This window comes from Squalius cephalus (genome assembly GCF_949319135.1).
Source record: "Squalius cephalus genome assembly, chromosome: 5".
NCBI classification, from domain to species: domain Eukaryota; kingdom Metazoa; phylum Chordata; class Actinopteri; order Cypriniformes; family Leuciscidae; genus Squalius; species Squalius cephalus.
The window spans coordinates 46,044,649-46,056,865 of NC_137126.1; the positions used below are offsets into that span (position 1 = coordinate 46,044,649).

At 38.9% G+C, this 12,217-nt stretch overlaps 1 protein-coding gene across 3 annotated transcripts in view; it reads right to left on the reverse strand.

The window, feature by feature from the left end:
* Window positions 1-12,217, reverse strand: part of unc5ca (unc-5 netrin receptor Ca) — a 149,612-nt gene that overhangs the window by 42,713 nt on the left and 94,682 nt on the right. For all 3 annotated transcript variants that reach the window (XM_079872468.1, XM_079872467.1, XM_079872466.1), the window contains exon 5: window positions 10,160-10,340. In XM_079872468.1, the coding sequence (XP_079728594.1) occupies window positions 10,160-10,340 (181 nt within the window). The remainder of the gene's footprint in view (window positions 1-10,159; window positions 10,341-12,217) is intronic.

Sequence of the window (12,217 nt, forward strand, 5' to 3'; positions counted from 1 at the left end):
CAGATATTTTCATTTTCATTGAATTTTGCATCTTTTCCAAGTCACCTTGAAAAGCGTCTGCTAAATGAATAAATATAAATGTAATAAAAAACTTTCTGCACTCTTGCTGCTAGTCGAGGAAAGATTTTTCATGCATTGCAAACCTGTTCCCTAGAAAAAAGCAGACTTTAAAGATACACTTAGCATGGAAAATACAATATTGATGAGGTAATAAATGACAAACAAAAAATACTACTCTCTCTCTCAATATATATATATATATATATATATATATATATATATATATATATATATATATATATATATATATATAATTGATTAATGTTGCTATTACTGTTTATTATTATTTTTATTACATATATAAATATAATTTAATTTATTAAATACTATTAAATTACTGCAAATGTGGTAAGAAAAATAATGTGTTTCCCCTTTGAAATAGTTTATTTTACCAGATATTTTTTAAGTATATAAACTCATATAATTTTGATGCAACTTTCAGAAAACAAGGCGTAATACCTTAAGTCAGTGTGCATATCAAGTAAGAATGTTTATATATTTGTCCTGGAAAACAAAAGACAAAAGAAACTGAGTAAGAAGATATATATTTTTGTGCAGTGTGTGCTGTGAGCAGCTGTGTTTGGTATGTGAGAGTTTAAATTCTAGAAGACGGATCCTTTTACCTTCTCTCTCTCTCTCTCTCTCTCTCTCTCTCTCTCTCTCACACACACACACACACACACACACACACACACACACACACACTTTAACTCTTCTGTTGTTGAGAGGTGATACTCTTCCCATCCGAGTCTTCCGGAGAAAGACACAGAAGCTCTTAAACTCTTAAACTGTGTCACTCCCTCTGCTGCTATTAACTTACCGCACTCCCCTCACACACTTTCCACAGCTGTGTGTGTGTGACTTTGGGTTCATGTGAGGAAGTAGATTAGCTGTAAGTAGATTCCTCCCTTTCCTTCCCATCTTTCTCATTTCAGAGTTATGAGGCCATACAGCCAAAAGAGTTCTCACTCCAGCGCCCTCATTTGAGGACCTCTCTCTCTCTCTCTCTCTCTCTCTCTCTCTCTCTCTCTCTCTGAAAATTTAAAAAGGTTTGGATTTTTACATTTTGTGAAGTTAACGTGTGATTCTCACCCATGCAAAAACTCACCACACACCACACCTGCCTGGCCGGCAAAGGATGCCAAAGTTGTTCGGGTTTTGTTCAGATCCTTAAAGGAATAGTTCACCACAAAATAAAAAAATTCAAAATATGTCTTACAGGCTTGGAACAAAATGAGAGGATGAGATATGAGTAATGGCTAAATGAAATGAGTAAATTATTTCTGATTTTTTTGGGGGTGAACTAGCCCTTTAAAGCTAAGCAAGAGCAACAATGATGCTTTAGCAAACACCACTTAAAATCTACAGAAACAAATCACACACACACTGACACACTTGTGTTTTTTGAGCTCAAGCTAACTCATCGCCCAGTATTAGCAGGCTGATCTCAAGCGTGACATCGCTCAAAGACCAAACCCCAAAACACTGAGTCACTAAATCCACTTTGATGAGGAGGAGAGGATGACAGGAACAAGCACCAGAGAAAAATAATTTCTTAAACATCAGACACCATCCTAAGACATGCCTACCCACCCACACACACACACACACACAGTCTCGCTTTGAGAGACCTTTAATCAGTGAAGATTACCAATGAAAACAGGGAAGGACACCAAAGCAGCCAAAACCCCACGAGGGATGAAAGTGCACTTACAGCAATCACTGCTCTACCTCAGATTGATGCACCCTAACAAGGGATCTACGAACCATTAGACTGATTTGTAAAGGTAAAAACAAGTCAATTTTGAGAAAACCATTGAGAATGCCTCTTAAATTCCAATTCAGTTCTTGAATTTGAATTGAGGTACTGTAGCAAACAGGATGTGGAATTGCAATTCAAACCAGAATTAAAGTAGAATTAAATAAATTTAAATTCATTTAACAGAATTTTTATCTAAAAAAATCAAAGGTTGTTGAGACAGTCCTGCAATGTTGGCCTGACAAAGCTTTGTTCAAAAGTTAAAAAGCTTTTTTATTTTTTTACTTAAAGGGATAGTTCACCCAAAAATGAAAATTCTGTCATCATTTACTAACCCTCAAGTTGCTCCAAACCTCTATGAATTCTTTCTTCTGCTGAACACAAAAGATATTTTTTGGAGAATGTCAGTAACCAAACAGTTGATGGGCACCATTCACCATTTTTCTCCATATATGGGAAAAAAATACTGTGGAAGTCAATGGGGCCCATCAACAGTTTGATTACTGACAACTTGAGGATGAGTAAATGATGATTCATTTTTGGGTGAACTATCCCTTTAAGAAGTTTGAAGATACACTAGCAAAAGTTTCGGTTATGTTTTTGAAAGAAGTCTCTTATTGCTCACCAAGGCTGCATTTATTTTATTAAAAATACAGTAATATTATGAAACATGATTACAATTTAAAATAACTTAAAATAACATGATTTAACAATTTAAAAATGCCATTTATTCCTGTGATGCAAAGCTGAATTTTCAGCATCATTACTCCAGTCTTCAGTGTCACACGTTCGATCGGAAATCCTGATTCGCTGCTCAAGAAAACATTTCTTATTATTATCAATGCTGAAAACAGTTGTGCTGCTTTCTTTCTCTAACAGGAAAACAGACCAAAAAATGGATGACTCATCTTGCACTACAAAATTCTGTCCAATCAAATACTCTTTAGACCAGGAATGCCCCTCCCCCAGTAACAATTGTGACCGACTAGCAAGAGCAAGTAGCAAACCGTTTAAAAATGATATTTCCAGATACTTCTCCAATTGTTCTCCATTTTATTTCATTGCTATAAACAATCGAGATTTAAAAAAAAAAAAGTTTTTTAAATATATATTTATTTGGCTTTTCGTAACAGGGAAACAACAACAATCACAACATGTTCTACAATAAGTGTCAGAAACAAAACCTCCCCCCTGCCCTCATTCGTAGATGTAATAAGTACAAGTCCAACACATTGTACTCCAAGAAACTAAATGAGTATATGACAGACTGCGTAAATATAGTAAATATATGAATATATAAACATGAGGAAAGATAAAATAAACAAAAATGAATGAATAAAATTACTTTGATAATGCATAGTAATAATATATACATGTATATACACCTATATTTAAAGAAACTATATATACCTACATAATTATACATCTATGTGCATTACATACATTTACACACCCCATATACCCATACAAACACATTTATACTCATACACCTGCATGGCCACATGTACTTGCATACTCATACCATATATACTATAACAACCCACATACCTCTATGTTCATACCGTCAATGAAAAATGAGTTAGCTAAGTGGGTAAAAAGAATATATGAAATGTGAGAAAATTGCAAATGACACTTTACTTCTATCTCTAAGGATAATTCTTGTTCCCAGTAAATTTAACACTAACAAGAACTACAAAAAAACAAAACAAAGGCGGCAAGCAACTTTATTAACCTGATTGTTGGAAGCACTACAGTTCATTGTTAAGATAAAACAATCGAGATATTAAAGAGATCTCATCAGTGATTGTTCATTCTTGTAGGCTAGAACACAGAACATGCTAAAACATTTACAGATTCCAGAGAAATCAGAAAACATCAGGCCATTTTTTCCAAAACTGGTCCGGCACATCAGACACCTTCAGAGCAACATTCTCACACATTCACCTTAGCATCTGCACGACAAAATCATCTGTCAGGAGGACGAAACGGAAATATTACAACTACTGACTGCTTCACTGAAGTTCACAACTGCAAAAAGTTTGGAGTACAACAGATTTCATGCTCTAGGAATCTAGGTCAAGAAAGAGGGGGTGGCTCTGTGTTTCAGACGCAAAAACAGAACATTTTCTATCTTTCAAAAGGATGACAAGCCATTAAACGCTCAGCAGTGTGAGAGAGACGTGCTCGACTCTTTGACTGAGTGTTTTACAGGTGCAGGAGTAATTGATACGTGTGCAAGTGCAGTGACACGCGTGACAGATGCTAACAACTCATGCACACACTCACACAGGTCCTGTCAGAGTGATAATCAGCGGGTGGTGCCGAGACTTTTCAACATGGAGAACTTGTTTGCATGTGTGTTTGTTGTGTGTGAGGTGGTATATAGGGTGCACATTTTTCCAAGGTCCACCTCTTAATATTAACAGTGATTAAAACACAATATGCTTGTTTTACTGGTGCAAAAATCTGTAAATATGCACTTTTTAATAATACAGCACAATTTTATAATTTACCTTATTTTCCAGAAAATAAGTTGCACCTCAGTATGTCGACAGGGTGAAACGTAAGTTGTTGAGAGAAAAAAACAAATAGATAAATTGCAATAATCGCAATAAACAGGCATGTAAACACCTTAATCTCATAATTGCCGCTCTGACCAAAGTGCGCATGTGCTTGGTTCTACACGGATGCCGTGTGTTGTTCACACAACTTCATGAATGAACTCCGTGACATTATTCTCAAGTTTTCTCTTTTTTTTGCAAAGTTCTGCACATGAACTTGGACCATGAATCACCCCTAAAACACATTTGAACACACCATACAGCAATTTATCACAGCTGGAGCTGGTATTATGAGGAATGTCAAGTACAATGGAAAATACGCAGCATAGAGACGAGGTGAAAGCACTTTCCACAAATGAAGGCTTGAAAAAAAATCAGTTTTTAAACAAAGGGCGAGTGAAAGGAGGTGTTTATGTCTTGATGACATAACTTTTTAAGTTTTAATGAAAGTAAGACAGAAGTGATGTTTTTTGGTGGCACCACTGGGACCCCCTGTCCCGATCTGGGTTCCTTGAGTCAATATATTAAGCCAACAATCTCTAACCAAGGGGTTAAAATCGACCCTGACCTTAAGATGGACAGACAAATTAGGTCAGTGGTTAAAACAAGTTTTTTTCAATTGAGGCAATTGGCCAAAATAAAGCCATTTCTTTCTAGGCAGCACTTTGAGACAGTAATCCACGCCTTTGTCACCACTAGATTGGATTACTGTAATGCGCTGTACGTGGGGGTCAGTGGGTCCTCTATTGCTCGTCTCCAGTTGGTGCAAAACGCTGCTGCACGTCTTTTAACCGGAACACGTAAATACGAGCACATTTCCCCCATTTTATCCTCACTCCTTTTCCTGCCTATATATCAAAGAATCCATTTTAAGAATCTTTTATTTGCTTTTAAATGCCAAAATGGTCTTGCCCCTCCCTATATCTCTGAGCTGCTACACCCCTATAGACCCACCCGTTCTCTCAGGTCAGCCGATCAACTGCTCCTAAGTGTGCCAAAAACAAAGCGCAAGCAAAAAGGGGATCGTGCTTTTGCTGTAGCAGCTCCTACATTGTGGAACGATTTACCTCTGCACATTAGACAGGCATCTTCATTTTCTGTTTTTAAGTCTCTTCTTAAAACTCACCTCTATTCTTTGGCCTTTGATAACGGAAATTGACAATTCATGGTTTATTGATGGTATTGTTTCAATGTATGGTTTGTTAGTGTTTTTTATTTGTATTTTATGGGTTGTGTGAGCTTTGTATTTAGGGTTTTTATGTATTCATTTATTTTTACTGTACAGCACTTTGTGTCCACTTTGGATTTTAAAGTGCTCTATAAATAAAGTTTTGATTGATTGATTGATTGATTTAAACATCAGAAAATCTCATTCGTCCACCTCAGGAGGTCCAGATATAATTTTACATGTGCTACTAAAATATACTTAACAGTAAAACTCATATCAAATCTGGGAAAATTGAATGAGGCTTTTCACCTCCCTTCAAGGTTTAGAGAGGGTTAAGTCAAATATATATATATATTTTTATATATAAAGTTTTTGTATATAGATAGATATAATGGCAAAAAGGAAGGATAGCACACATAAGAAAATGAGATACAAAACAACATTTGAATGGAGTTTGTACAAGCAGTTTTCGTTAAATTAATTGCTGAAAGGTGGTGAAAAGAAGAAGAAGAAGAAAAATGTTGCAAGCACTGTAATGATGCGTTCACACCATGTTGAAATTACAGTAATTATGAGTTTCCAGCTAGTAAAAAAGGTTATTCATGTCTTCGTCAAACTTATAATTACAAGCTGGAAACTTTTTAATTAATTTTATGAAAGCTCTTCTCCCAATTGACCGTGGTCAAGTCTGCCAAAAAAATAAAAAAATAAAATAAAATCCTCAATTGCTCATAAGTCACTGGTTACAAAAATGTTTTTTCCTTTTAAAGTAAGCATGAAAAATAAAATTCTATCTATTTTTTATATGCAAATTATAGCTCTTATTGTGAACATTCAATCTGTGCATAATGTTAAATGTTTCATTTTCTTTTTGACCTTGTAATGTCGGGATGTTCCGGTGAAAACGACAAACTTCTATCTGGTGACGTATATGCAGATAGTCAAGAGTCCAAAGCTATTTCATCATAGCATTAGAATGCAAATGTCACAAAAGTAACAAAAAAGGTGAAAAAAATTCTGTATGATTATGTACATGATCCCAACATTAAAACTGTAAAATAAATGTAAAAATAAATTAATTTACATAAAAATAATATTAAATTGATAAATAGTACAAAATAAATAAATATTTAATTGAAATAATAAAAATAATAAACTGAATAAAATAAAATAAATAAATACACACAAATGAAACATAAAAAAATCCATATGTGTGGTTGAGAACATAAATTGTGTAAAGTGTATGTCAAAGCTTTAGGTTAATATTTAAAAAAAAAAATTAACAACACATTTGCTTGTTCATGTTCTCTGATGTCAAATACATGCAGGAAAACAAATACAATATTTTTGTTTTGTTTCCATTGATTTTATTTCCAATTTATATATATATATTCTCTGTATGTACATGTAATTTGTCATTCAGGTGTTTCTAATTAGCATCTATAAAAGAGTAAATTGTTTGATTGGAAAACATACCCTGAAGAAGGCTGTTTGTGCCGCTACGCGTGGGTTGTTTTTTCCCCAATGTCTTTTAAATTTTCCATTATGAAATAGCCAGTCCAATAAAGGCTTTTTATAATTTTCTAAAGGAGAGTGCCTTGGATTTCCTTCTACTATATTTTACTGAATTCCCGACCCCAAAGAGCACCTTCAAATACCCTTTTTTGAACTCCTTGAGCACCCTGGACATTTTTTCTCTTTATATATATATATATTTTATTTTATACTAATTTTAAAATTAAATATGAACGACCACAATGCATGATGTACTCAGCCGTATCCAGGCCGTATCCAGATCAGATGGTGGACCTACACCTAAACACGACCACAACGCATGATGAACTCAGCTGTATCTGGGCCGTATCCAGATCAGATGGTGGACCTGCACCTAAACACGACCACAACGCATGATGAACTCAGCCGTATCTGGGCCGTATCCAGATCAGATGGTGGACCTGCACCTAAACACGACCACAACGCATGATGAACTCAACCGTATCTGGGCCGTATCCAGATCAGAAGGTGGACCTGCACCTAAACACGACCACAACGCATGATGAACTCAGCCGTATCTGGGCCGTATCCAGATCAGATGGTGGACCTGCACCTAAACACGACCACAACGCATGATGTACTCAGCCGTATCCGGGCCGTATCCAGATCAGATGGTGGACCTGCACCTAAACACGACCACAACGCATGATGTACTCAGCCGTATCTGGGCCGTATCCAGATCAGATGGTGGACCTGCACCTAAACACGACCACAACGCATGATGTACTCAGCCGTATCCAGGCCGAATCCAGATAAGATGGTGGACCTGCACCTAAACACGACCACAACGCATGATGTACTCAGCCGTATCTGGGCCGTATCCAGATCAGATGGTGGACCTGCACCTAAACACGACCACAACGCATGATGAACTCAGCCGTATCTGGGCCGTATCCAGATCAGATGGTGGACCTGCACCGAAACACGACCATAACGCATGATGTACTCAGCCGTATCTGGGCCGAATCCAGATCAGATGGTGGACCTGCACCTAAACACGACCACAACGCATGATGTACTCAGCCGTATCTGGGCCGAATCCAGCAGCCGTATCCGGGCCGTATCCAGATAAGATGGTGGACCTGCACCTAAACACGACCACAACGCATGATGTAATCAGCCGTATCTGGGCCGTATCCAGATCAGATGGTGGACCTGCACCTAAACACGGCCACAACGCATGATGTACTCAGCCGTATCCGGGCCGTATCCAGATCAGATGGTGGACCTGCACCTAAACACGACCACAACGCATGATGTACTCAGCCGTATCCGGGCCGTATCCAGATCAGATGGTGGACCTGCACCTAAACACGACCACAACGCATGATGAACTCAGCCGTATCTGGGCCGTATCCAGATCAGATGGTGGACCTGCACCTAAACACGACCACAACGCATGATGTACTCAGCCGTATCCGGGCCGTATCCAGATCAGATGGTGGACCTGCACCTAAACACGACCAGAACGCATGATGTACTCAGCCGTATCCGGGCCGTATCCAGATCAGATGGTGGACCTGCACGTAAACACGACCACAACGCATGATGAACTCAGCCGTATCCGGGCCGTATCCAGATCAGATGGTGGACCTGCACCTAAACACGACCACAACCCATGATGAACTCAGCCGTATCTGGGCCGTATCCAGATCAGATGGTGGACCTGCACCTAAACACGACCACAACGCATGATGAACTCAGCCGTATCCAGGCCGTATCCAGATCAGATGGTGGACCTGCACCTAAACACGACCACAACGCATGATGTACTCAGCCGTATCTGGGCCGAATCCAGATAAGATGGTGGACCTGCACCTAAACACGACCACAACGCATGATAAACTCAGCCGTATCCAGGCCGAATCCAGATAAGATGGTGGACCTGCACCTAAACACGACCACAACGCATGATAAACTCAGCCGTATCCGGGCCTAATCCAGATAAGATGGTGGACCTGCACCTAAACACGACCACAACGCATGATGAACTCAGCCGTATCCGGGCCTAATCCAGATAAGATGGTGGACCTGCACCTAAACACGACCACAACGCACGATGAACTCAGCCGTATCTGGGCCGTATCCAGATAAGATGGTCAACCTGCACCTAAACACGACCACAACGCATGATAAACTCAGCCGTATCCGGGCCTAATCCAGATAAGATGGTGGACCTGCACCTAAACACGACCACAACGCATGATAAACTCAGCCGTATCCGGGCCTAATCCAGATAAGATGGTGGACCTGCACCTAAACACGACCACAACGCACGATGAACTCAGCCGTATCTGGGCCGTATCCAGATAAGATGGTCAACCTGCACCTAAACACGACCACAACGCAGCCCTGAATGTCAGCAGAGACCGTGTCTACTAGACAATCCACTGTGAAAACCTTGTCAATTCGACAGCCATCGGCACAGATCCTCAGCAGAGATCACAAGAACCAGACAAGTCCTAAGCACAGACCTTTGACCAGCTTGGTCTCCATACTGGCATGATAAACTGATCTTCAAGCAAAAGGAACTGGATGAATATCTAAATGCTACAAATCCAAAATCTGATTTCTGACTTGTGATGCTGCATGAATCATAGTCACACTGTATTGGTTTGTTGGCCAGAGGAGAACTGCATGAGCCTGGTTTCTCCCAAGGTTTTTTCTCAATTCTGTCACCAATGGAGTATTGGTTCCTTGCCACTATCGCCTCTGGCTTGCTTAGTTGGAAACACTTAATATTCAACAATATTATTGATCTGACTGCACTGACACTGTTGTATGAGAGCTGAACTGAGCTGGACGACAACACAACTGTTCTTCTGCAGAACTGCTTTATAGATGAAATGAACTCATTTAATAATTGATGATCGCTGTATAAATAAAGATTACTTGACTTGACTATAGCCCGTTACTTTAAGTCTTCACCTCACAATGGGATTCTCACTCTCGGGCTCGTAGCTCTTCACTAAATTACCTAAAACACTTTATCTCCGTTGAAAACTTCAGTGCATCTCAGCACATTTAAACCAGATTGTGCATGAACGGCGTACTCACCATAGACGATCACTGTAGCCGTGGTGCTACGCCTCTTAGCAACGATGTTCTTAGCGACGCATGTGTAGTTAGCGGTGTCGGAAAGCCGTGCCTGTTTGATGATCAGGTTATGATCGATGGTGATGTAGAAATTCCGATCGTCTGCAGGATCGATAATCTCTTCGTTCTTCAGCCATTCCACCTGCACGTAGACAGAAATACGTTAGTGAAATTAGTGAAATCCACACAGCTACACCTGATGGGCTGCTCGGGGACACGAAATATCAGGACGTCCTGCCCTGCACATGCATTCTGAAATGTGCTTCTGAAAATATCAAACGTTTTAATTAGCTTCAAAGCTAACTCCTCAGGGCAACACTGACTCAGAGCTTGAGCAGTTTTGTAAAACGATAGCTCACATTTTAGAAAAAGAACATTGTGGAGATATTAAAAGGAAATTGCAAGCGGGCAAAAGTGAGGATATTTTTAGACACAGTGTTTAATCACAAAAAAGGCCAGATAATATCTCAAGAAACATTGAGGGGGAAACAGGAAGTGGCTGGTGGTTTATCCCGAAGAGTTCTTCCGAGCACTTCACAGAATAAAAGCAGTCTTAGTAACTATTACCATCTGTCATTTTCTCACACATTTTATTTAATTTTTTTGTCAAAGGAGGATCTGCGTGTTTTGACCAGAACAAAAAATGCATGTAGAATTTTGCAGAAATTATGCAATAGAGTAAATTAATAAGTCAATATTTTTTTGATCAAATAAATGCAACCTTGTCTTCTTGCAAAAACCTTAAAAAATATTACCAACCCAAAATTTTGAATATATTCACATATATACACATATACTGTTCAAAAGTTTTAGATCGGTAAGATTTTTTAATGTTTTTAAAAGAAGACTCTTCTGTTCACCAAGGCTGCATTTATTTGATCTAAAATACAGCAAAAACCGTAATATTGTGAAATATTTTTTGATTTTAAAATAACTGTTTTCTATTTAAAGACATTTTAAAATGCAATTTATTCCTGTGATTCAAAGTTGAATTTTCAGCATCATTACTCCAGTCTTCAGTGTCACATGATCCTTCAGAAATCATTCTAATATGATGATCTGCCGCTCAAGAAATATTTCTTATTATCATCCATGTTGAAAACAGTTTCTTACACTATAATTTATCTTTAGGATTCTGGGATAGCTTCTATCTAGTGCAGTGCAGTAGAATCTGTCCAAAATGAGTTTTCTTACAGGGCGGCATCATTAAGATGCCTACAGTTTGGAACAGCCAAGTCAATGATGCCTTAAAATGCTGCCTAGTTAGGCAGCTCACTAGGTTTTTACAACAGAGATGCATATTTCTCCACATACAAAGATGAGAAGTCATCACCACTGCTGCTCAATGAGAACATAGCCTTCACATTTCAAGCTCTTTGCATATGCATCTGATGCATTAACACTGTAATGTGTCAATCAGACGGGTGAGACGTGTGTTTGTGTGTGAGATCGTGTGTAAATGTGTCGCAGCAGTGTACCTGTAGGCTGCTGAGAGCTCGTCTGGAGGGAATAGGGTAAAAATATCACCCCCTCATTGGCTCAGCAGGGGGGAAAATCAACCAATCAGCTGCTCACGCTCTCCAGCTGTGACAAACGCGGCGCCCACGATATCACTCACGCATGCATGCACACTTCCCTATGCATTTTATCTATTTACATCTAGAAAGGGTAACCCAAATCCCAGCTGTCAAACTAAACCCTCAGATTACTGTATTTAGTCCTATTGTCACCTCAAAACACACACACACACACACACACACACACACACACACACACACACACACACACACACACACACACACACACACACACACACACACACACACACACACACACACACACACACACACACCTTTCTATAATAGCATCATAAAATGAGTGCATTCACGATCCCCCAGTTTCAGGCTTCTAAACACACACACACACACACACATACTCTTGTATGTGTCTTTCTCAATATGCTCATATTGCCATCATGCTGTGCTTGTTAGAGAGCATATTGTTGTATCTAACACCCGT